General features: G+C 36.6%; 1 protein-coding gene across 1 annotated transcript; it reads right to left on the minus strand.

The window, feature by feature from the left end:
- Positions 1-453: 453 nt before the first annotated feature.
- Cip2a (cellular inhibitor of PP2A) lies at positions 454-27,432 on the minus strand. Its single transcript, XM_052159112.1, has 21 exons — positions 27,232-27,432; positions 24,178-24,325; positions 22,268-22,380; positions 20,993-21,087; positions 20,188-20,284; positions 19,060-19,182; positions 18,797-18,942; positions 16,538-16,613; positions 16,065-16,283; positions 14,715-14,874; positions 13,350-13,491; positions 11,604-11,703; positions 8,297-8,415; positions 5,882-6,077; positions 5,375-5,449; positions 5,172-5,282; positions 4,154-4,350; positions 3,196-3,309; positions 2,870-2,952; positions 1,762-1,901; positions 454-766 (listed from the first exon to the last, which is right to left on the minus strand). Exons 1-21 carry the CDS (start codon positions 27,331-27,333, stop codon positions 596-598), a joined length of 2,727 nt encoding a protein of 908 aa, XP_052015072.1. The 5' UTR covers positions 27,334-27,432; the 3' UTR covers positions 454-595.
- Between the last annotated feature and the right edge of the window lie 30 nt (positions 27,433-27,462).

Consider the following 27,462-nt stretch of genomic DNA (forward strand, 5'->3'; position numbering starts at 1 on the left):
TAGGCTATATATTATTTCATCTTAAATGCAGTAATAAAGTTCTTTCCATCTATTTTCTGTTAACTTTAGAGAGAAATTTCCTTAGTAGTATCAGAACATTTTTTCTAGCTGATCTTAATCAATTAATCTTTAAGACTGCTGTATCAAGAAAATTACTTAACAAAATTTGATGATGGTGATAATTTGGTCAATGATAAATGATATTTTTATCACCATAGTCCCAAGATATGCATACAACCTAGCCACAATGTATTCCCAATAGTCTGTGTATCTATTCTAGCATATTCACAGAAAAGAAAGTACTTAAAAGCACATTTCTCTAAAATTTATTCATGGCTGATATTAAGTAATCCATGACTATATCATAAATGAGAATATGAAAGAAAGAGTAAACATTAAATAAAACCCAAAATCTAAAAAAAAAAACTATTCCAAAGAATAAATAAAACATCATTGAAATTACAATTTTTACTAAGTTAATAGACAGCAAACAAATGATAATTGTTTTGAAGCCAGAATTTCATCCGTTTACCACCACCGCCAATATATAAATACAACAAAAGTATTCATGCACAAATTCCCCAAGTCAGAATGTTTATATACTAAGGTTCACAGTTTCTGGGCTTATTTTTCCACCACTTAAACTGTGGATCATTGCTATCATGTGAGAATGTTTGTTCAACTCGTCTTGCTGAAGTTTCACCAAAGCCTCTTTCTCTTCCAAGCGACCTTCTAACTGAGTCTTGTGCATCTCGAGGGAGGACGCCTAGGACACAAGGAGAGAGTGACGAGAGACAGGGAATAAATAGGTCAGAAGAGTTTTCATCTCAGATAGTTTAAGTGTCCTTCAATTTTTATTTGTGTCATTTTAGAACAAATTATATATACATTTTAATTAAATTATATAGTGAATTTAAGAAAAAATAGGAATTGAAACTTTTAAATAATCTTTTAAATTAATGATAATAAGCACTCAGGAGGCAGGTGGATTTCTGTACATTCAAGGCAGATTGATTGGTCTACATAGTGAGTTTCAGGCTAGCCAGGGCTATAAAATGAGAGCTGTTTTTCTCTCATACTCATGCACACACGTATGCGCGCACACACACACACATACACACACACACACACACACACACACACACACACACACGGTCAACATAGCAGTAAAATTTTTTTTTTGCAAAAATATTACATGATATGTATACTTAAAAAATTATGTTAATGTAGATTATCTCCAATCTGTCCTTCTCTCAGGTTTAAAGCTCCTTGTGTTACATTTGCTCTATAATAGTTCAATTTTGAAGTTGGGTTAATCTTACCTTTTGGCAGTAAATGGGCTAAAGCGCAATTCATAGCTACATCTCATTTACAATGTTTTATTGGGGTCATATATAAATTCAGACTCCATTTTCTTATTGGTAAGTTATGAGTGTTAATATTTTGATATTTATATATGTCAAAGAGAGGATAATTAAGAAAAATTAGGAGTTCGCTGCAAATAAAAAGGCTCTAAACAATATAAAATCATAACAACTCATATAAGTAGAGACAGTTATCTACCTATATAAAGCCACCAGCATGCCACATGAAGACCTATGAACCCTTTCTACAGTCTCTACACACTGAAAATCTTCAATGACTTCAAATTACTAAAAACAAAAAACAAACAAACAAAAAAAACAAATTAATCTATCTGTGTCCAACTTTTCAAATACTATTTTTTTCATTTTTCTGCAAAGGAAAACTGAGGTGTCTTACCTTAATACTCAACTCTTTTCTGATCTGTTCTGTTCTGCTTAATTCTTTTCTAAGGATATCAATGGTTTCCTGTTTATCTTCCTTTTCCTTTTGTAAAACATTAATTGTTTCTTCTTGTGATTTTGCTCTTTTATGAAAATCTAAAAACAAATAGTGATCCATACTTATGAAAAAGTTAAGTAGCTAGTAGAAAAGAAAATGAGGAAAATCAAATGTCTTGTTGGAAATTTTTTTTTTATATAAAATTTACTGTCTAAAAAAATCCAGCTCAAGGGCGGGAGAGATGGCTGAGAAGGATAGACGTGCTTACGTGAACCCCTGGGACCCACACAGTGGAAGGAGAGATCTGACTGGTTATCCTCTCACATGGACAGCCCCTATCCCCACCCCATAAATGGATAAACATAAAATGGATATCTCCAACTTCTTTCCTTTGACCGTGATTCTATATAAAACAGCAAGTCTTTATGTCTTTCTGTTCTAAACAAGCACTGGGGATAGGGAGGAGGGAAACACAAAGAGCTTAATGGCTACTAGAAAATTGAGAGCAAAAACCATAGCAAAAAAAATCATGGCTTGGTCTCTTGTACACTAAGGAAGAAACCAGTAATGGCTATGTAAGTCATTTCAGAGGATAGCACTTAGACACTAGTAACTATATTACCCAGGACTGCCACCTGCTGTCCTGTTAAACATCTTAGTTTTAAAAGGACTATCATTTCTTGTAACCTCAAGAGTTGAAATAAAAGGCCATATTTGTAGGTGATCACATAAATGAAAATGCTTTTGTAAAGGTTCAAAGAGGAGAGAAACGGTTTAGGAAGTAGTTTAAAATTTAAAACCTATGAGAAGTTGGGGCTTATGAGATGGTTCAGCAGTTAAGAGCAGACACTGCTTTTTCAGAAATTTATCCAGCACCTTTTCTATTGCCACTTGCAACAAGTACATAGTCCCACTACCCATATACACATGAAGAATAAGAATAAAAACAAAACCCTTAAAATATTAGTAGAGTAAATATTAGTAATTAAAATAAACTATGCTCTGATTTTCTTCAAAAGCAAAATATGCTGGTAACATTTTCAGTGTTTCAAACAAAGCAACTTACTTGATAGTTTACATTCTCTGTCTGCTAACTGGCTCTGGACTTCTTTTCTCTGTTCTTCTTTCTCTATCAACTGAGCAATAGTTCTATAGTTGTAAAAGAAAAATTATAGAATCAAATAACTTGTACTAATTTTCCTCCAAAAGTATAAAGTACAAATCATAAGAACTGTAATTACCTATAAATAGGACAAATTTATATTTTAATCTGAAAAGTCTATTAGCTATCAATAAAAAACAATATTCTATGTAGAGAGAGAGAGACATAAAACTATATTCATTGTTCTTCCAAAATAACAAATAATTAGAATATAGAACCAAAAGTTTTACTTTTCATTTTGTTGCTTGAGCGACTCATTCAGCTTTTTCATTGTCTCAATGTGTTTATTCAGGGACTCACAGGTAGTCTGTAAGTCAGTATTCTTCTTTTCAGTAGCTTCATTTCTAAGAAGACAATGAAATGTGTTAGTGTCTTCATGGAGGAGAGCAGCATGGGCACATGGAAGCACCCATCAATATTATAAATGCTCATGCTCTTGAACTACATACACAGTTTATATAAGGGGCTCACTGAAGGACTCAATGACAATAAAAGGCAAATTGAGTAGTAACACACATTTCTGTGGTATTAGGTAAAATGGCATGAAATTCCCAATATTTAACTAAAACTTTCTAAAATGACCAAGTGTCAGTTTTAATATTAATTGTGACAACTAACTTGACTTAATTATTTCTTCATGCACGGACCTGTGTGTACACAAGAGCATGTCTGTACCATGGTGTGAGTGTGTGAGCACAGCGACTCTTCTCTTTATCATGAATGCTCTGGGGATCCGACTTGGGTTGTCCAGCTTGGTTACAACCTGATCCATCTTGCTGGTCCTCCTTTAGCAATGTACTACCACAGCAGTGTCACAAGCACTATTTGTTGTTCTAGGCCATAGTGACCAAAACAAAGAAACTTGTTCTTGACAAGATTACATCCCAGATAATCTGTGATTTTGTAAATAAATTAAGGAAGTAAATAAAGAAATAAAGAGGTTTCTGCCTTTTCCGACTTTGCCAGTGAGTTTGAGGACTAAAGCTCCCTTGCTCTAACTTCTAAAACATCACCACTTCCTGTCTATCGTTCTTGTCCTCACGCAGCTCATGCTTAGGCAGTCTGAAGTCTTTTATGACTACTTACTCAATGGTGTCACATCAATTTAAGAAACGTTTTTAAAATCACTTAGGGTTGAGGAAATGTGGCATATTCACTTAGGTTCCAACTTTGCACAGAAACCTCTACCTTTGAACAAGTTCCATGTAGGACTTTGTCAGGATCTCGTGTTCTTCGGCCACAGACTCCAACTTCTTACTGTGTTGAAAGAGGTGCTCAATATCACTTTGGGCTCGTTCTGACTCGAGCTGTTGGGACTTCAGCAACACACTAAGCTCTTCATTTTTTCTCTCAACTTCTCGTAACATACCCGCAAGTGTTCGTGCCTCAAGAGAAAACGAAACATGCACTTTCCCACTCTCACATAAACATACATCATATTGTAATGTTGGGATAAAATGTATCACGTGGTGGTGGTAGTTCCACTGCATTATTTTGCCTACTTATAATCTAGCCATCTTAGTTCAAGTACACTATGTGACGTTGGCACAACAAAACTGTCTAACAATACTCTCAGACTGTATTAAATAATGCATGCATATAATATGAACACACATTGTAATTAATACATTGTACAATTTAAAACAGCCACCAGATATTGAATTCAGCATCTACTGACTATAGAAAACTATATCCACTTTATATTCTTAATTCTTCCAAATCCAATTCACCTATCTGCACACATATATGTAACATACATGAAACTCACATCTAAACACAAAACTTATTATTTCATATTCCTCATATACATAACCAAAATATAATTTTACAGAAGTTGAATTTGTGTATGAAATAGTTCCGCAGTGAAGAATTTTAAACCTATAACATCACGATAATGTTCAAAGTTACTTTTAAAAACTGAATTTTCTGTGTGTGAGTATGCTTATTTCTGGGCATAAAAATACTATCATCTGTGGAGTTCAGAGATGAGCTTGTGGAAAACAGTTTTTTCTTTCTACCATATGTGTCCTGTGGATAGAATTCAGCTTATCAAGATTGGTGACAAAGACCTTTACCTACTGCCCCATCTCACCACCTCAGATACATGTGTATTAATAACACACTTGTAACTATCACAGTGTATGGTTTTCCTTTCACTAATCAAGTTTTCTACAAATCAGACATGCTTTACTGATAGTGTACAGACCTCTGTCTCGGCTTGAGTTCTTTGACAGCGATACTGAGCGATCAGTCTGTCAGCTTGTGCCAGAGCCAGGGCTTTTGCCTCCAGGAGATCTTGTAACCTGCTCTCTTTAGACTAGAAGAAAACACACAGTTAATGTCCATTGTTTAGAAAACCATGCGAGAAATGCATCTATCATTATACAGTTAAAAGAAGTATGTACTCACAGCTAATGTGGAAAGTTTCATCTCATAAACATCCATTATGTCAGATATTCTTATATCATTAATTTGATCCTTTACCTGGTTTTAACAGAGTTCAAGTCAGAAAATTATAAATTTAATGAAAGAAAATATATTTTGTAACTAAATCATTAAAGCTAAAGAATAAAATGTATGATATATCAGGTAGGTTACAAATAATTCACTAATTTGGCTATCAGAGTGAGGTTCAGCATTCATATGGTGATTTAAAAATAATTATTATTCCTGTGGGCAGACAGGAAAGGGGTAGAATAAGAAATGAGAGCTGGTATTTTATTTGCTTTTTTTTAATGTTTAATTTTTAAAATTAGTTTTCTCTGCAAAATGGCCAGATTTTACTTTTCATGTTAAAGCATAAAGTTACAGTGATAAAATCTGTATGCGAAGCTGTTTAACTAATCTCTATTCAAAGCTGACACTTAGCTGGCTGGTCCCAAGCACAAGCCCACTACAGCACTACCTATCACTTACCATCACTCCAGCCTGAAGTTTCTCTATGAGGTCCTCAATGTTCAATGCAGAAGCATTTTCTTTGGAAAGAGGAGGCGTTAAGCACTTTGTTGATGTTGAAAGACAGTGATTTAAGGGCTGAAAAGTCATTTTCCTAGGCAGAGGCTCAGTTTCTTGCTGTCTGTATACATTGTTTGCTGCTATACTTTCTCCAAGTCTTAATAAAAGTAAGGAAGAAAATAATCAATCACAAAAACAGAGCAAAGAGCAGAACTGTTAGAGAACTTGAAATAAATCTTTTTTTTGGGAACTATAAGCCTTCAAATATACTAGAAATCATCTTTTTGGTAACCACAATAAAATAAGGTTTATAGAAACATTCTCAATTTTCCAAAGGGCTCTTTTCTACTTAAAATCCTTTACAATGACATTCTGTGTTTAGTTTGGAGACAAACTGGCACTACTTAGGGAGTGTGGATTACCTGCAACATGTACAAAGTTCCTGTATCATTCAGAACAGCCTCTAATCATAAATTGGGTCACCTGGTCTCATCTATGCTCTTCTCTGATGCTTATTTTTCTCACCCAATGTCTTCATCATACTGACTTCTCATCTGCTCCACTGAAAGCTAATCCTGTCTATCTCTCAAGGCCTGGAACCAGCTGTTCCTTTATCTGAAACTCTCCTACTAGAATAGGGTTGGTTCCATCTTACCACAAGATCTTGGTTCAAATTTACCTCTCCAGAGGCCTTCATTAATGTCCCATCTAACATGAATAATTAGTTACTCCTTTACATAGTGATATGAAGTTTTTAAAATAATAACATAACAAAATATAATACGATATAACAAAAACTAACACATCAGAATTGGACAAGAAAAAAAAAAAGGAGAAGAGCCCAAGAGAAGTTAAAGAATCAGAGACCAATTCATTCACACACTGAAATCCCACAAAAAAAAAAAAAAAAAAAAAAAAAAAAAAAAAAAAAAACTGGAAGCCATAATATATTAGCAGAGGACCTGGTGCACCATGTGTAGGTCCTCATCTGGAAGAACAAAAAACCCAGGATAGCTAAAACTATTCTCAACTTGATCTTCGACAAAGAAGCTGAAAACATCCAGTGGAAAAAAGACAGCCTTTTCAACAAATGGTGCTGGTTCAATTGGAGGTCAGCATGCAGAAGAATTCAAATTGATCCATTCTTATCTCCTTGTATTAAGCTCAACTCCAAGTGGATCAAGGAAATCACATAAAACCTGACACACTGAAACTAACAGAAAAGAAACTGGGGAAGACTCTTGAGGACATGGGCACAGGGGAAAAGTTCCTGAACAGAACACCAATAGCTTATGCTCTAAGATCAAGAATTGACAAATGGGACCTCATAAAATTACAAAGTTTCTGTAAGGCAAAGGACACTGTCAAAAAGACAAAACGTCAACTAACAGATTGGGAAAGGATCTTCACCAACCCTAAATCCGACAGAGGGCTAATATCTAATATATAAAAGAACTCAAGAAGCTAGACCCCAGAGAACCAAATGACCCTATTAAAAAGTGAGGTACAGAGCTAAACAAAGAATTTTCACATGAAGAATGTTCAACATCATTAGTCATTAGGGAAATGCAAATCAAAACAACCCTGAGATTTCACCTCACACCAGTCAGAATGGCTAAGGTCAAAAACTCAGGAGACAGCAGGTATTGGTGAGGATGTGGAGAAAGAGCAATACTCCTCCACTGCTGGTGGGATTGCAAGATGGCACAACCACTTTGGAAATCAGTCTGGCGGTTCCTCAGAAATCTGGGCCTCACACTTCCAGAGGACCTTGATATACCTCTCCTGGGCATAAACCCAGAGGATTCCCCAGCGTGCAATAAGGACACATGCTCCACTATGTTCATAGCAGCCTTATTTATAATAGCCAGAAGCTAGAAAGAACCCAGATGTCCCTCAACGGAGGAATGGATATAGAAAATATGGTATATTTACACAATGGAATACTACTTAGCAATTAAAAATAATGAATTCATGAAATTCTAGGCAAATGGTTGGAACTGGAAAATATCATCCTAAGTGAGGTAACCCAATCACAAAAGAATACACATGGAATGCAGTCACTGATAAGTGGATATTAATTAGTGCAGAAGCTCTGAATTCTCAAGTCACAATTAGTATATCAAATGATTCACAAGAAGAAGGAAGGAGAGGGCCCTGGTTCTGATCCAGCATTGTAGGGGAGTACCAGGACAGAGAAATGGGAGGGGGAGTGATTGGGAAATAGGCAGAGGGAAGAGGGCTTATGAGATCTATGGGGAAGGGGGAAACCGGGAAAGGGAAAAGCATTCTGAATGTAAACAAAGAAGATAGGAAAAAAAAACAATTAAAAAAATTTTAAAAAAGAGAGAGAGACTGCAGAGGGTTACAACTCACACTAAGGCAGGGAAATCTGGCAGTGGAGCAGCTTCCAGCAATATTCCCAATCCAGACTGGACTTGTTCTCTATTATCTGATGTTAAAGCAAAAGCTAAAGGAGTAATCAACCGTGGGTCCTAAAGAAACCAGAAACAGCAAGTAAGAGGCAGAAAGCACACATACTGCCAAGTCCTTAGTCAAAGGTGAGCATACTTGCAAGTATTCCTACTCGATGCTTACATGTAGTTGCACTTTACCACACTGTAGCTATTTATACTGTATTGCAACCCATATTAATAAACTAAAAATATCTACCAAAAAGGCTTCAATGTTTCAAATAATGCCCCTCAGAATTATGATATATATACTTTGATGAACTTAAATTTTTCAAAATCAAATGGTATTTGGATACTGTTATAATTTTAATAAAATAAAACTTTGGTCAATCACTTCTAAATTAAAGGCGTCAAATAAATTATTCAAGTGAATGCAAATCAGAAAATCTATTGACTGAAGCAATCCACTTCAAAGTCCCTCATGTCAGTATTTCACACTACTACCAAAGGCTCTAAAATCATCTATTATAAAAAAAATCTAAACACTGAAGTGAAAAAACCCAACATACTCTTTTGTGTTTCATATATGGATGCATGCATAGAGGCCAGAGATGTCTTTCTCTATTGCTTTCCATCTTACTTTTAAGACAAAGTCTTTCACTGTACCTGGAGCTAACTTGTCATTCTGCCTGCTTCTGTGAAAGCCTGCCAATCAGGCAGTCAGGTTCTACTGGCAGATTGCTGCCCTGCTTATGCATAGAATGATAAGAGGCGATACATTTGAAGTTCAAGGTGAGGGGCTGAATGAGCATTGGTCTTGAATGAAGGAACAGGAAGGTCTTTGAACAGATAACCAAAAAAGTATACAAAGCCTAAGAGAATTAAACTTGGGGCTACTGCAGTATTCACTGGACAGCCCTGATTTCTAACTTTTGTCTGAGTCTACTTTTCCATCTTTCCTATAATCATCCTCACTCCCCACTCAGAGAACCATTTGACCTCGCACTGCCAGAACCAGTGCACTAACCAACTGGGTAGACCAGTTAGCCAGAATGCCTGTTATTCTGCTGTCTCTGCTTCACAGTGCTGGAACGAACTCAGATGTATTCTGCCACATTCACCTTTCTTTGTGGGTTATGAAGATCTAAATTTTAAATACGTTTAATTAAAAATTTTAAATGGCATAGGACCATTTCCTCATTCCTGATTCAAATTTTTAGAGAAAAATTGTTAATGAAGAAAATATTAATATGTAAAACCTTTATAATTAAAATGTTGAATGCTTACTTGTACTTAAGTATAAATAAACCTTCAAAACTCTAAAAAAAACCAAACCAACCAACTAACCAACCAACCAACCAACCAACCAACCAAAAAACACTCTCCAAGTTCTCCCAGAGTGGAGAATCATTAAATGCTGTTTGTAGTAAAGGTACCTGAAGTACAAAAATGATAAATTACTTGCTCAAGCCTACACTGACTAGCAACTAGTTCAGTCAACTAAGACCCAAGTCCCTAAAGCGTAAGGCTCTGATATTGCGCGCATGGCCACTGCCTATAGTTCTGGCTTTATTCTATCTGAACATTCGAACATTTGCCTTCACCCTTTCTAAGCTACGTTATTAACTTAATTCAGGAAAAATTTGCCTTTTGTTAAATGACTTGTGTAAGTTAGATAATATAGATATTAACATGGGTAATAATGAACCCTGGACTAGGCACAGTAAGTCAGACAGAGCCAGAATGAGGTCCTTTGGGCTAAATATTATACAATCAAACTAAAGTCCGGCTCCATTTTCCTCCAAACTAACGAAATATATTATAGTTGCATAAGACCCTTTTCCTATAAGGAAAGTAACAGACAGGGACACTTTCCTTTTGATGAACCCTTCCTTTTTCAACCTATAAAAGCTACCTCCTCTACTTCAGCTAAAACCACTTATGACTAACAAAATGAGAGGTTCCCTGATTCTTGAAGAGCAAATGAAGACTGGCAGTGTAGACCTGCAAATGAGCACTTACAGGGCATGTTTTAAGTCCTGGGTTTGTGGTAGAGAAGAGAGTAGGAAATAAAATTGTAAAGCAAGCCTTATAATTTTGCTAATAATATCTAGAACTTTTTCAGCTACTGTCATTAAAACTTGTAAGCTTGCTATTTTCAGCATATATTCAATAATTTTATCAGTCCCTTTCTTTCAGATGTTTTCTATCCTCTTATTATTTTACATCAGCAACTCTGATTAAAACTCAAAGTTCACCTAGGGAAAAAGGCCCAGTTAGTAAATATGAGTTTAAGAAGGAGAAGCCACAACTAAATTAATGTACTTTTAACCCCTGTGTCGGAGAGGCAGATAAAGAGATTCCTGAAGCTCACTAGCCACCACCCTTCCTTCCTTTCTTGATAAGGTTCAGAATAGTGAAGAGACCTCATGTCAAAAAAAGGTGGAGAAGGCCTAAAGAATTACATTCAAAGTCAGCCTCAGGCCATCACACATAAACATCTCCCATAGGTATAGGTGTATATGCACACGCACACACACACACACACACACACACACACACACACACACACACACGCAGTCTTTCGCAATGACAATGCTGGCATAAATCAGGAAACCTGCAAGTACAATATAGTGAAACAAAAGTTGGGAAACTATTACTGCAAATATTCTTCATCTGAGAATCTGGAGAAATTTTGATTTAGTTTCTAAGAACTATGTATAACAAGACTACTCTAACTACAAAACAGAACTGTCAACTTTTTTCTCATGGTTAATTCTACGAAAAATACCTCTTAAAATGTAAAATAATATTAAAGCAGAAATACTCATAATAGGCTGTCACAAGAAACAAACAAGAAATCAAGAAAGAAGGAAAAAGGAAAGAAAGAAAGAAAGAAATGGGAGAATTATTACAAGCTAAGGCAGAGGGACTAGAGATGGCACCACCTAGAATGCAGGACATGGTTACACATCTTAAGTCTTCTATCCCAAGAGAAGTGTGAAGTAGAGGGACATGACAGATCCTTAGCTAAATTGGTGAGCTCCAGGGCAGAGACTTGGACTCAAAGGAAGAAAACAGTAGCAAGCATTAGCAAACATTCAAGAGGACACACAACAAACATTAGCTTTCCAAATGCGTGTGCACACACACCGACCTACCCCTATATATATATATGTACCACAGGACCATATAAACATACATCACATACACATACATGCACACAAGGAAGCACCCGGTAAGAAAATACGTGAAAAATCTGAAGGTACCTGAAGGATTTTGTAGAAGCTTACTTCCATACCAGGAACCAATTGTTTAAGTTTGTTCATCAAAGTAAGAGTTTTCAAAATTACATCAGCAGCAAGTTTGCTTTAAAAATAAAAGTGACATTCAAATTAGATAATTAAAATAATTAGCATATTTTAACTACATCTAAATTAAAAAACTAACAAATTTGATTTTAAAACATGAAGTATTGCTTTTAAGAATTAAAATATAAAAAACTTAGTATTTTTAGTATTTAAGTTCTAGTAGGAACAAATTAGTATTGAATTTAAATTTCAACCTGTTATCTACTCTTAAAAAATTTCAGCCAGCCATTGGACTGAGCATGGGGACCCCAATGGAAGTATAAGGGAAAGGAATGAAGGAGCTCAAGGGGTTTGCAAGCCCATAGGAAGAACAACAATATCAACCAACCAGACCCCCTAAAGATCCCAGGGACTAAATCATCAACCAAAGAATACACATGGAGGAACCCATGGCTCCAGCTGCATATGTACCAAAGGACTGCCTTATCTGGCATCAGTGGGAAGAGAGGCCCTTGGTCCTGTGAAGGCTTGATGCCCTAGTGTAAGGGAGTGCCAGGGCGGTGAGGCCTGAGTGGGTGGATTAGTGAGCAGAGGGATGGGATAGGGGGTTTTTAGAGGGGACACAGGAAAGGGGATAACATTTGAAATGTAAATAAAGAAAATATCCAGTAAAAACAAACAAACAAACAAACAAACCCAACCAACCAACCAAAAACAAACAAAAATATTTCAGTGTGATTCATATTCCTGCTGAATGAAGCAAAAGTATTAGAATGTGGAAGTACACATATTAGAATGTGGCTCATTTCATTCTTAGTATTTTTAAAAACAAAAAACAAAAGAACAAAAATGCAAAGTAATATGTAGAGATCGAATGATACATGACCTTCTACTTTGCATCTGAAAAAGTTAAAAACTAAAAAGAGGCCTGGTTAGATGGTTCAATAGGTAAGGGTGTTGCTACCAAGCCTAGTGTCCTAAGCTCAATCCATGGGACTCCCACAGGTTATCCTGACATCCACACAGGCTGTGGCCAAGTAAACACACACACACACACACACACACACACACACACACACACACACACACACACACACACGTACACATATATGTACCCAAAAACTTTTACAAGTGAAAAGATAATTCTTATTCTTCAAGAATACAAGTGCCGACAATTATTCCATTTATGGAAATGTGAACAAATCATAGTGTGTGGAGTTTACCAGGTTCTCAATAACTATTCATTACAAGGACTTCGAGAGAGAGGAAAGGGCATACATAAGCTGCTCGCTACTCAGTGAGCTTCCACCTTTAACCAAGCTCTGATGTATGAGGGAGAAGAGCTGTCTTGGTTATTAAGTAACTTTCAGCAGGGATTGGTTTTCTTGTAAAAACACCATCCATTTTGTCATGCTTTTCTCTTTCAAAATGTAAGATTAAATGGCAATGTCAAAAGGAAGTTTCAGAAGAGAAATATTCAGGATTTATAATTTATCTTTCATACACACAGAAAATAAAAGTCCAAAAATGTCACAACATGCAAATGTCAAAACCTTTCAGAAGTATACAATCTATAAATTGAATTTTTTTATTCAAGAATTAAAAAAAAAGGTTTCTTCTGAGTTAACAGAACATAACCTGGGGATGATTCTTAAATATGTTAACTACTTTTTATAGTCTACAGTTTGGATTTGAAATACTCACCACAATTCAGAATCGGCTACCTTTGTTCCAAAGCCCATGTCAATCTTGCCATATGTAAACTGTTGCTCTATGAGTGTGGTGCACTTTATAGTAGTCAATATTTTTACAACATGCATTTTCAGAGTGTCATCTCCACACAGAGGTTAAATTTAGTTAAGAGACACAAACATCCAAATACTTGGCATATAGAATGTAGCCATATAGTAACTTAGAATATTCAAAATAATTCTATATAAGTCACTGTAATACAGTGCAATTATTTTAATTGCTTTAAGACATGTTACAAAAGTGGAACTCAAAAGTATTAAAGTGCCTGATAAATAGCAAGAGATGGATTCATACAAGTGTCTGACACACAGTAAAACCTAAAAGGGGATTTCTTTACTGATTACAATGTTTCAATAAATACTGGATACATTATTGGGAGTTATTTTCTCATAATATATAAATTACTAAGAATACTATCAGAGAAAAAGGCCAAATTATGAGATACTTTAAGGTTAAGAAGAGCGCTTTCATGCTTCTACAGCAGTTATTTCCAGCCTTGGCTACATGTTAGAAATAAGTGGGTGGGCTAAATAATCACAAAGAGCATGGGGCCAAAATCATGAAAACTCTTAGTATTTTTATGCACTGGTATATCAACCAATGACTCGCAGTAAATATCAAAACCTCAGAGTACACCTTCAAAGCTCAAACTGCTATTTTAGGAATGGTCATGTCTTATGCGCAATTATTGGGTTGGGAATGTATATACTAGAATGCTTGCTTATTAAGGTCTGAGTTTGATCCTCTGTAGCAGACACATGCACGCAAAGATATATCTAGAAAAAAAATGAGTTCTAAATGTACTTAAGCAGTAAACATAGAGAAACAAACTACAGATTTTTTTCCAGGTGTCCTTGAAACTTTGTTTTAGTTCAATATCCTTTTTCTGGATATATATGTGGATATTCATATATGTTTGTGTGCTAGTGTACACATATGCACATGCATATATGGAGGCCAAAAGGCAGCCTAGGGTGTCATGCTCAGAAGCAGTCCATCTAATTTGAGCAGGGTTTCTCACAGGACTATAGCTCTCCCATTAGGTAGACTGCTGGCCAGCAAAGGCCTGGGATCCTTGTCTCTGCAATTCCAATCCTGAGATTACAAGCCCACACCATCATATCTGTCCTGTTTTCATGCAGCAGCTGGGTACTGAACTCAAGCCCCCATGCTCACAGGGGAGGCATTTTACTGACTAAGCTATCTCACCAGTCCCTTACTACATTATTTCTGATAAAACATGAGATATTATAAGATTACAAATAGAGAGAAAACTGGAGTTTTTATTCTTTTCCTTTATATTATAGTAAAGGATATTTAATAAAACTTCAATGGCTTTGACCATCCTTTCACATTTATTTCTTATTAAGGTCTCGTCCAGATTTTGCTCTGTGAACTGAAGCTGATCAAGGATTGTAGGAAGCAGAAGGGTCACAAAACGATCAGTTGAGGAACAGCTACCAGTATCAATGACATCCTAGAAAATAGACCAGCAAGTATAATTAAAAATAAAGATGGAACATGTAACATGAAACAGTCATTATTTACCTATAGCGTATTCCTCAAGTTTTTACATTTATTTAAATATCCATTTATTCACATCTCCTTTTGGAAAACTATGTTTTACACTTTAGCATTTTAGCCAGCTTTCAGACCCGTCTTGGATTTTTCCCTCAAGTCAGTCTGAAAGATTCTACACAAGACACTTTTAAAGGACTTCGTGATTTAAATGTTATTCTAAATCGGTTTATTATTTAACAGCAATATCCTAAATTTGATAAATGTAATTAAAATAGTAAGAGACTGGCTGACTTTATAAATAGTGTAAAACCACAAATTTTTGAATTCTAAAATCAGTTACAGCAGGACCAAGTTAAAATAACAAAGGCAGGGCTGAAGAGATGGCTCAGCTGCTCTTCCAGAGGTCCTGAGTTCAACTCCCAGCAACCACATAGCGGCTGTTTACAACCATCTGTAATGGGATCTCATGCCTTCTTCTAATGTGTTTGAAGACAAATCTAGAGTCTTCATATAAATAAAATGAATAAATCTTTTAAAAAGTACCAAAAGTAGTTTATGTATAAATTTTAATAAATATATTTAGTCACTCATATATGTATAGAATGCAATTATGAGAAGAAAAAAAATTGGAAGACTGGGACAGGCTAAATGCATATAAAGTAAAAGCTAGTAACACCAGATAATGTTAAGTTGGCCAGTAGCATGACTAAAATTGTCTTTATTCTAAGTGTATTACATGTTGTCTGCATGCTGTCTCATTTTACTAATTATGACCCATATGTTACAGAACAATGAACAATAGACAAAATCTGAGATAAAGAGAAAACAACCAAAGCACATATATCCACACAAGAAGTCATATAGATATAGTTTAGCAAACTATGTATATATGTATGTATTACATATGTACATATGTATATAAAAAACAAATACATATAAAGCATTAAGTAGAAACATGGACCAAAGTGATACATGTGAGTTTTCAGGAGAAAAACCTTAGTAATTGAATTCTAGACAGCCTGGTTTATAATTGATAATTTTATCCCATGTGTGGACAACTGGAAGTTTATAACATGAAAGTTATAAAACATTCTAACTGAGCATCATGAAAGTACAAAAGTCCACTTGTCAATTATTCTATATTACCTCAAAGATTTCCTTGAACAGCTCCAGTGCTAACACAGAACAGTTTTCAGACCCCTCCAAGGGTTGGCTTAGCCAGCGAAGTAGAGCCACAATCGGTTCCAAGCTCTTGACACGGCCTCCCAGAATGTTGTTGCCAGAAGGAGACTGTTCAAACATCATCTGACTGAGCACGTGGCGCAGCTGAGTCACTGCACAGAATGCAAGAAGTAATTCTAAAACCTGTGCAATATAAAGCCTTCATTAAATACCAACTTCATTGGGACTTTAATAGACAAAGTATATGACACTAAAAATACCACACACAACATTCTGAAAGAAAAATTTAAAGTAGCTTATATTTTGCAATGCTCTTATTCTGATTTCAATATTGGTTACAACAGTATAAGCAGTTTCTAATAAGCAGCATACTTAGATTTTCCTGTACATTTTAGGTTTTTAAAAATTATAAAACAAAATGCCATGCTTCTACATACCTTTGAAGAAGAATCAGGGTCTTTTGCATTTAGAAGTCCTAGTACTTGATTAAGACATGAAGAGAAGTGCTCATACCTACGTTTAGACATATACATTAAAAGGAAATTGTTGGCAAGGGAAATATGATTCAGTCGAGGCATTATTACACACATGTACATAATTCTCAAGTTAATAATATTATACACCAAATGTCTTTACAATGTTTACATAGATATTCACTGATTTGTGATAGTTTTATACCAATAAACCCACCTCAACTTAAGTTACTCCATGTAATAAATGTACTGCCTACAACCTCAGAGCATAGCAACACAGTACATGGTAGTTAGCTGGTTGTTTACCATTATGATCTGAGGGCTGCTTTGTAGCTGCAGCTTCCAGACACTGTCTAGCACTCTAAGAGGCCAGAAATAAAGCTGCAGTGTGGCCAGGGCTTGGTTTAGGTATTACCTTGAATACTATAGAAGTGGTGATGGTGGAAAACAGTTAAAGCTTGAACACAGGTACAAATGAATAGGAATCATTCTGTTGAAGATGACAGAATGAGCCTTACAGCACACTAAATGTTTAAGAACAGAAAAATAAAGAACTAAGAAAGAATGTGTAAAAACAAGTTTGTCTAGGTGTACAATTATGAGGGAGCTCTAAGCAGATGGAATTTGTCTTCCTTTTTGGATTTGAAACAAAAAGTGAGCAGTAGAACGCGTGAACAGTAGCAAGAGAAAGCGACACATGTAAGTGAGGCAATGTAGCAATCAAGAAAGGAAGCTAACAGAGTAAATATGACAGGTCTTCTCCTAGCTCATCAGAAACCCAAGACTGTTAAGGCTTCAGAAAGATTCAAGGTTGAGCTGGGCAGTGGTGGCACACACCTTTAATCCTAGCTTTGGGAGGCAGAAGCAGGTGGATTTCCAAGTTTGAGGACTATAGAGTGAGTTCCAGGACAGCAATCCAGTCTCGAAAAACAAACAAACAAACAAACAAAAAAAAACAAAAAAAAACAAAAAAAAAAGATTCAAGGTTGAGGTTTTAACAAACTGGTAGAGCAGCAAAACAAGAGGTTAAGCTAGATGTAGTCTTGGGATCTATTTATTCTGCATAGAAGGGAGAAGAAAAGAATGCAGCAGAGAGACTGAAGAGTATTGATTGTACACTCTCACACTGATACTACACATAGTCATTTCTCTGGTCTCCTGAGAGCATACCCAAAAGAAAATTTCAATTTACCTCAAAGCTTTTAAGTAAGCATTATGACAGCCAGAATAGAAACACATGAGTATTGAAAAGCTCACACGGATAAAAATAAGATAACTAAAGGGAAATTATTCTGAAGGAAAACCAAAATACCATTATTTATGAACCACTGACTTGATACACACTCTTATCACAGACATTAAGGAAAAGATGGAATGTGTCTTGTTTTGCAGAACTCTAGCTATCTGATGTAGATTTTTCTCTATGTCTATTTGTTAAACTTCTTGATTTTGTTTCTGGAAAATCAGGGTTTACTTAACATCCTACTGGTGCTAAGACTCAATTTTTTTTTTCACTGTTTTAACAATGTAGGTGCTCAATACATGTTTTCTTATTTGGAGATGAGTTACTTTAACTTTTTGAAGCAATTCTTAATTTAAGACCCCGATACAACTTAAGCACTGAGAAATAAGATGCTAAAATCAAGGTCTGGAGAGATGGTTCAGTAGTTAAGGATGAGTACTACTTTTCCAAAGCCACAGGGGTCATTTACCAGCACCCACACTAGGTAGCTCACAGCACTCCTGGCTCTAGTTCTAGGTGATGTGATGTCCTCTTCTAGCTTCCACGGGAACAGGCACTTACATGGTGCACATATGTGCAGGCAAAACATGATACAAAAAAGTAAAAATAAATTGGAAAACAATTTTGAAAATCTACTAGAAAATCTCTAACACAATGAAGCCTTCAAAAGTAAATGCTCCCTAGTTTCAAAACATAGTTGACAAGAAACACCTGGAGACAAACATAAACGCTGTGGAACTGGAGAGATGGCTTAACCATTAGGAATGCTCTCCGCCACGGGACCTGGGCTCAATGCCTAGCATCTACAATGTAGCTCACAGATGTCTTTAACTGCAAATCCAGAGATCCAAGGCCCTCTTCTGGTTTACACAGGCACCAGGCATACATGTGGAGCACATACAAATATCTATGCTGGTGGAATACTCACGTATACAACATGGCAAGCAATCTGAAAGAAAGATGTGTTATAAGTAACATACCTGGTCAGATAATCAGCAATTTTTGGATTTTTAAGAAGATCCATCAGTAGGTCAACTGAGTACTTTCTTGTTAGGGTACCATCACCATTTATGAGAATATTAAATATCAGTTGGAAAGTCTGATGAATGTTTCGAGCATGAAATAGCTTTGAAAAATTGGGAAAACTTTATTGTACACAAGAAACTGTGAGTTAACATCTTACTAACTTTAAAATGTCAAATACTACAAACTCAAAATTACTTTCATAAATAGAAAAAAATACCTTTTCCCCCACTTCTTCATTCAGTGTCAAACTGGATAATATGGAAAGAGCAAACACAACCACAGTCAGACTGCTATGTGCTAGGAAGCTTATGAGAGTTCTGTAAAAAGATTTCACATTACTCTGTAGGAGAAAAGAAAATGAATTACAAGTGCACACAGTGAACAAACTTATTAAACATTATTATGAACTTTTCAATGCATGATTGTTAATTTTAAAAAACGAGTGCTCCAAAATGAAATTTTAGAACAGAGATGAGTAGAAATTCAAAGACTGTTTGATATACAGAATCTAGAAGAAAGTTTTTTTTGTTGTAAAGGTGCTCAAATGGGCTTCATAGCACAGAAAATTTAAAGAAAGAGAGAGAGGGAGAGAGAGGGAGAGAGAGAGAGGAGGGAAGTGGAGGGGGAGAAGGAGAGGGGAGGGGAGGGAAAGGAAGAGAAGAGGAGAGAGGAGAGGAGAGGGGAGAGAGAGGGAGAGAGAGAGGGAAGGGAAGTGGAGGGGGAGAAGGAGAGGGGAGGGGGGAAAGGAAGAGGAGAGAGGAGAGGAGGGGGAGGGGAGAGAGAGGGAGAGAGAGGGGAGGGAAGTGGATGGGGAGAAGGAGAGGGGAGGGGAGGGAAAGGAAGAGAAGAGAGGAGAGAGGAGAGAGGAGAGAGGAGAGAGGAGGGAAGGGGAGGGAGGAGAGGAGAGAGGGGAGAGGAGAGAGGGGAGAGGGGAAAGGGGAGAGGGCGGAGAGGGGAGAGGGGGGAGAGGGGAGAGGGGAGGGAGGAGAGAAAAGAGGAGAAAGGGGAGAGGGGAGAGGGGAGAGGGGAGAGAGGGGAGAGAGGGGAGGGGGGAGAGGGGAGAGGGGGGAGAGGGAGAAGAGGGGAGAGGGGAGAGGGGAGGAGAGGGGAGAGGGGAGAGGGGAGAGGGGAGAGGGGAGAAGAGGGGAGAGGGGAGAGGGGAGGAGAGGGGAGAGGGGAGAGGGGAGAGGGGAGAGGGGAGAAGAGAAGAGAAGAGAAGAGAAGAGAAGAGAAGAGAAGAGAAGAGAGAAGAGAAGAGAAGAGAAGAGAAAAAAAAAGAAATATTTAAAAAAGGAAACAAAAAACTTGGGGAGAATTTAGGGATAGAACTGACTACCCAACTTACCAAAGTTTTTATTTGTGTTTGAACAGAAAGATTGTGCCGACAAAGATTTGCCAATAGTCCTAGACAAGGCATTGTTAGTTCATCTTCAGAAGACTGACTGTTGTAAAAACAGAAAATATAGTGTTCACTCTAATTAGTCAAAATTAGAGAGGAGTTAATATATCTAAGTTTCTTCTTACATGTAAAAACAAGATGACCATATTCTGAATAATACTATTTATATTTTGAAACTAAACTATACTATTTAACTGTGCCACAGAAATACAGAGATAATTGTCAGAATGACCGTTATAGTTTATCTTTATCATCTGTAAATGGGATAGAATGTTCTCCTTCATTAATATTTTTCTGTCTAAATCAATTTGTTAAATCATACTTATGAAAATTAAATATGCTTCATGATACTCGACCCTTGAAATAACCCAAGTAGAGTAAACAAACAACAATCTTAGTTTAAAAAACAAGAAAGCAGGGGCTGGTAAGATGGCTTGGTGGGTTAGCAGCTTTCTGCTCCTGTAGAGTACCCTGGTTCAGTTCCCAGCACCCATAATGGACGGCACACAACTGCCTAGAACTCCAGCTCCAAAGAACCTGAGCTCTCTTGGCCTCTACAGCACCTACACATACATGGTGTATCACAAACATGCTGTCACACATGATGCATACAACAAAAAAGTAAATAAGTCTTTTTTTTTTTTTAAAGCTAGATAGAAAACATTAGCTAAGGAGAAATTATCTACCACATAGTTTCAGTTTAAAAATAAACCAACAAATTATCTAAGTACATGTTTTGTTGCATACTTACATATGACCAATCAAGAATGTAATTAAGTCATCTATATGGGCACCAGAATGGAAAAATTTGACATTGTATGTTAACCTTTGCAGCAGTTGAATGCACTGAAAGTGAGAAAATAATTGTAAGTAAACAGATGAAAAGAGACTGGCATTTTATAACAATAGACTGTTGCAAACATCTGAGCATATCATTTGAGAACCAAACAAAAGAGAAAGAACCATGCCATCTCAGAAGCCTAATTTTATTTAAAACATAGATCCTAAGAACCTTGGAAGTCATGCCTTAGTTTAGCCATTTCTACTTGTTTTATCTCAAGGCTTATCATTGCTATTGCTTGATTGGACCTAATTGTGTCCACAGGGTTGGGTTCTGTGATTTAACCTTGGTTCCTCAGGATGTTATCACTGGAGGTGCCAGACCTCTGGAAGTCAGGGCCTGAATGGAGGTTCTTATGTCACTGGAGGTATAATGTATTTCCCATGTGACCTTGTGGTAGTTCTCAAGAGTGGAAAGTTTTCAAAGGATCAGACTTGGTCCCAGTATCTGTCCTATCTTTCCTGAGATATGATCATGTTCCCACCCTTCCCATTTGCCATGCCTATAGCCAGAAGAGCCTTTGACAGATCTATGATTATGTAGATGGCATGTACTAGAACCAACTGTGGGATAAATACATCTTTTCCCTTATCAAATTATTTCAAGTAAACAAAACTGACCAGAGTCATCAGTCTTGTTCCCTTATTTACTTTAAAACTGAGTGTGGGTTGAATTAACTTGAGGACATATTTTTCCTTCCACATTTTATCTCAATAACTACACGTCAATTGGTGATGCTTTTTGTTTTTTTGCAGGTGATTACATTTTAAATTCAATAAAATGATGGGTATAAGAGTTTTCAAACTATGTTAAACGAGTAAAACCCATAGCTCTAAATTTTGTTATGAAGTTTTTCAACAGTCTGGGACTATATATACTTTTCAAAGACAAATTATACTTTTCAAAGACAAATAGTTCACATTTCAAAATGCACACATTTTTGTTCTTAAGTTAGTTATAGTGTTTCATGTTAAAGTGGTGATAATGTAGATCTGATTTCCTCTGTTCCCTTCTTGAGAAATATTTACACAATCAGTATGTGTACAACCAGATCCTAACAAGAACTGTATATGATCACACTATGTCATCATATCAACTGCAACACAGCTGTAGAAGGTGTTAGCAATGCTGGTCTGAGGATAATAAGGGAGACCAGGTAATGATGTGCTATGAAGATTGGTATACCTGTAAAAACACTGAATCATTGTGGCAAGTGCTGCTCCGACAAACCACTCCTGACAGCACGCTATTCAGATTGTATATATTCTGAAGACAGTCTCGGGTTTCATTATCTATAGCTAAAGGTTAAAATAAAATGGCATAAAATACATCACTTTTACATATAGAAACCATTCAACAAGAGTAAAATAATTTGTTATATTATCTTATCTTTAAAGAAGACAGAAAATGAGCTACCTGTTTAGTTTTGTGGTTTTGAATTACTCTGCAGCCCAGACTGGCCTGAACCTCATGGCAATTCCTCCTGTTTCAGCCTCAGGAGTGCTGAGGTTACAGGATTAAACTACCATGGCTGGTTAAGACAGATTTTTTTTTTTTATTCTTTTTTTAATTAATGCAAAGAAAAATTTGTTTTACAATAGAAACTTGGCTTTTAAATAATATAACAGCTGAGTTGGTGCTACATGTCTGTAATTCCCACACTTAGGCTGAGGCAAGAGGATGTTGACTTCCGGTTCAGCCTGGGTTACATAGTTCAACAGTCAGATTATCATTTCAAGTTCTTTTATGAATCCAAATACTTAAAATATAAAGCCTTCTACTTTCAAAAATATAATTTAAAGTAGAAAGATACACATCAAGCCATTAACTAAGATTGCATTCCTAAAGGTAGAAATGATGCAAAAGGCTGGGATAACAAATAATAATCTTATTATCAAATAGAAATCTGTTTTTTAATATGACAGCTACTTGTGGATATGCAATTATTTAAATTAAGATCAATGAGAATAGGAGTCAGCTCCCTAGACTTCAAATGTTAAGAAGCTTATAAGAGAAGGACAATACAAACTCAGAATATTTCTATCAACAATAATACTTATTGTTCTGCTAAACAATGCAATGTTGATCTCTACTAAAACTTCATTACTAAGCATACCTGAATATTATAACCACATATAAAATTATCAAACACCTCTGCACACACATAAATCAAAGGTGAAATGACTTAAAGATGCACATTTAAAAATGAAACATGAAAGGAATAGAAAAGCAACTACAGTTTATCTTTGGTTCTAAGATAAAGGTAGTCCATCACAGAAGGATAACTTTTTGACTGGTAGGTATGCCTTTCTGATTGTTCTCCTTAATACTGGCACTATGTTCATATGGCTTCTGGCTGTTTTAAAATTCAATAGAATGTCATTTCCCCAAATGCATTCTTTTCTGTGGAACATGACAGTGTTTGATATATGACAGACTCCTTGTCCAAAAATTTTAAAACATGCTATGTACACACACACACACACACACACACACACACACACACACACATGTGCCATCCATCCATCCATCCATCCATCCATCTATCTATCTATCATCTATCTACATACATATATACATGTGCCATCTATCTATCTATCTATCTATCTATCTATCTATCTATCTATCTATCTATCTACATATATACATACATGTACCATCTATCTATCTATCTATCTATCTATCATCTATCTACATACATACATACATGTGCCATCTATCTATCTATCTATCTATCAATCATCTATCTACATACATACATGTGCCATCTATCTATCTATCTATCTATCTATCTATCTATCTATCTATCTATCTATCTATCTATCTACATATATACATACATGTACCATCCATCTATCTATCATCTATCTACATACATACATGTACCATCTATCTATCTATCTATCTATCTATCTATCTATCTATCTATCTATCATTCATTTATTCATTTTGTCTCTCTGTAGGAACATTGAGACATCTGTAATACTAACTCTAAAAGGTATTATTACAATAAAGAAATTCTATAATTCTATCTTCCTTTTAAAAATATTTTCATAGTCTTCCAAACTCTGAAAAAGAGACTATGAGTACGTTACCCAGTTGAGACAGCAAACTGATAATACTTAATATCAGTGAGGCACTTATATTTGGGTCTTCAAGAAGTTCTACGAGGCAGCTCAAGCATTCACTTGGTAATATCTGATGTGATGTAAAGAGTCGGGTGAGCTTTTGTCCAGAAACTACCTATAAAACAGGAAGCAAATGTGTTAAGGGCTGGCAATTTCTATTTCATTTCCATCTCAAATAAATCAATTTTATAAAGTGCTACTTAGCTCTTTACCAGTTTAGAAAATTCACATATTTTGTTCATTCTGCTCATATACAGAATTCCTCCTTCTCTAGCGGAATTACCTATATCATCTATATGATACTGAACACAGACTAAAAGTGCACTAGAACCAACAAGATTTATTATTCCAAAGTCTAGTATACTCATTTCATCTGTTTTGAAAATTAAATATGAAGTCCAATAGACAACTTATAACTGCTTTCAGGTTGAATCTAGAGGCTAGGGGATTATACAGAAACAATAAAGTTAATAAAGAATATTTTAAAATGAAAAGGATAATTTTTTAAAATAATTTTTACTTTTCAATTTAGTTGGAAATTCGATATAAACCTGGTATCTAAAGTCAAACAATTTGTTATTTTAGACTAATGCATCTTATATTAGGTGGCCTCTAAAAGGTCACATCTAAGCATACTGTTTCAGTAACGCTCTAATTATTAGAGTCTAATACCTCTTTCTATATCTCCCTTTTATTCTTCCATTTTCTTACCAAGCTTTGCTCTTGAAGTTTCAATTTACCTATTCCCTAGTAGGATATGCTTTAAAATTAGTCTATAAGATGGAAAAAAATATGTCCAAAGTAAAAAAAAAACACACAAATTGTTATCATGGAATCAACAACTTGGTGATCTGAGGTTTCTTTCCTCTATTAATATTTAGCTCTCTAAAAGATTAAGACATTTTCTGATTTAAACATAAGTGGGGTCAAACATGTAACTCAACAACAGTCTAACATCTAATAATTAGTTAATACAAGGTAAAAATTAAATTCTTACTAATTGAAACTAGTTTTCTTTTTTTGGTTCTTTCGAGACAGGGTTTCTCTGTGTCCTCGAACTCAGAAATCCGCCTGCCTCTGCCTCCCAAGTGCTGGGATTAAAGGCATGCGCCACCACCGCCAGGTGGAAACTAGTTTTCTTTAATGATAAAACATAGCTCTTTATCTGACCACAGCATTGACCTAAGTGCTTTCTACCTGGGAACTCTTTTTCATTCTCATAACTCTGTAAGAGGTGCTTCTAACTTGATTTGTTTTTGAGTAAACTGAGGCATGCACTGATGATAAAGAGCCACAGCTCAGATTTATACCCCAAAGAATTGAATCTTTGTTTTTAATAACTAGTCTCATGGTCAGTGATGTGAAATACCATCATCAAATACCAACTTGGCCCTGACTGTCATGAATGAAACAACTCAATGTACAGGTTTTGTGTGGGTTTATAAAGTCAAACTATGGCAGCAGCAGTTCAGAAGAATGATTAATCCTGTTTCTCATGATATACATTTCTGTACTTTCAGAAACTGTTCTCAGGGATGTATAGGACACTGACATTAAAAACCCAATATTACCCTCAAAAAAGGTAAATAATTAAAAACTAAGGACGGGTCTGGTTGAGTGATGGCAAAATCAGTACATAGCTAGTAAGCAAAATGCCACGGTCTTTTTGAAAAGTGTTTTAGCAATATGAAGTAATATTGAATGTGGGCTAGATGGCACAGCAGATCTTGCAGACAATCTGAGTCGGAAAGGCAGCACCTCAAGCAGTTCACAGCTGCCTTCAAGGCCAGCTCCAGGGAGTAGAGCCTCTGTCATCTGAGGGTCCTGCCCACACACACATACATCACATATACACAGACACGTTTAAAAGATTAAAATAACAAAAAGGGGAACATAAGCCTTTATGACCTGATAGTTCTACTAGTAGGTTTATAAAAGATGACTGCATTTAACCATAATAAAAATGTATGACTAGAATGCACTTAGTCATAATTCCATCCAGTCCTGCAAAAAATCCAAATGGATTTTTGGATACCTGGAATACTTACATAAATGTAACTACACATAATATAAAAAAGGAATCCTGTTAGTACATGCAGCCTGAATGAATTACTCTGATTATATTGAGTGAATGAAGCCACTCGATATTCAACAAAGAAAACAAAATGGACCTAGAAAATAGTCACCTGTGATAGCTGCTCTGGTTGGCAACTGGACTACATCTAAAATGAATTACAGTCCAAAAAACGGAGGGCACATCTTGAGGCTGGAAGACACGGGCTTCAGATCCAGATCTTGACATGGGATGACATGCTTTTGATCCAGATCTTGAGGCACAGAAGCCATGAAAAGCTTAGGTCCAGGCAAGGTAGGATAGACCTTTAATCCCAGGAGACTGAGGTAAGTCTCCAGAGTTCAAGGCCAGCGGTGGGGGTGGGTAGAGCAAGCCTGGGGGTGGGACACGTACCTTTAACCTGGGCTATACCTTCTACTGGAGGGGTGCATAAGGACAATGGAAGAGGGAAGCCTCACTCTTCTTTGCCTGCTTACACTTACTTTCCAGTTGGAACCTACTTCTTCAGCATTCCCTCTTATACAGAAGACCAGCTGAAACAACTAGAATCGTGGGACTGAGCAACTACTAAGATTCCTGGACTTCCCATTCACAGCTTCCCATTGTTGGGTTGGCCGGAGTGCAACTTTGTCATTACAATAAATGCACTTACTATAAAGGGATATTCCATAGGTCTGTGACTCTAGAGAACCCTGACTAATACAGCACCTTAAAACAGATAGTAAACACACACACACACACAGTGCGCTCGCATGCACCGCGATGCCTCCTGGTGTGGGTCCGGGCCACGGTCCCCTCCTGGCACCCACCGGATGCGCACACCCAGTCGCCGTCACCAGTGCAAGGACCGCGAAGCGGCTGCAGGGCTGTCCAGAGCGAGACCTCCACTCTCCGGCCCCACAGGATGGCCGAAGCGGGGCACCCGTTCGCACTCCGAATCTTCTTACCTCCAAGTGCCTCAGAAGCTGAGTGGCGTTCGCCTCCGACTTAACGGCTTTGTACTGACTGATGCTCAGGAGCAGGGACTTCAAGCAGGCGGTGGAATCCATCCCGACGAGGCGGACTGTCAGCGACGACCAACACAAGCCTGCCTCGGTCTTCAGCCGTCGCCGCGCATTTTTTGATTTTTAAGCTCCACCCCCTCTCGCGCCCGGCTGCTTCCTGTTCCGGTCGGACTC

The sequence above is a fragment of the Apodemus sylvaticus genome, chromosome 15 (genome assembly GCF_947179515.1).
Source record: "Apodemus sylvaticus chromosome 15, mApoSyl1.1, whole genome shotgun sequence".
Taxonomy (NCBI): domain Eukaryota; kingdom Metazoa; phylum Chordata; class Mammalia; order Rodentia; family Muridae; genus Apodemus; species Apodemus sylvaticus.

Bases quoted from the DNA above. Each gene is read 5' to 3' on its own strand.
- Cip2a (XM_052159112.1), bottom strand. From the start codon at position 27,333: ATGGATTCCACCGCCTGCTTGAAGTCCCTGCTCCTGAGCATCAGTCAG. The intron at 22,381-24,177 runs GTAACGTACTCA...TTTAACCTTTAG, and splicing joins CAGTTTGCTGTCTCAACTGG to CTATAGATAATGAAACCCGA. The intron at 5,283-5,374 runs GTGAGTACATAC...GTTTTCTTCTAG, and splicing joins TGAAACTTTCCACATTAGCT to TCTAAAGAGAGCAGGTTACA.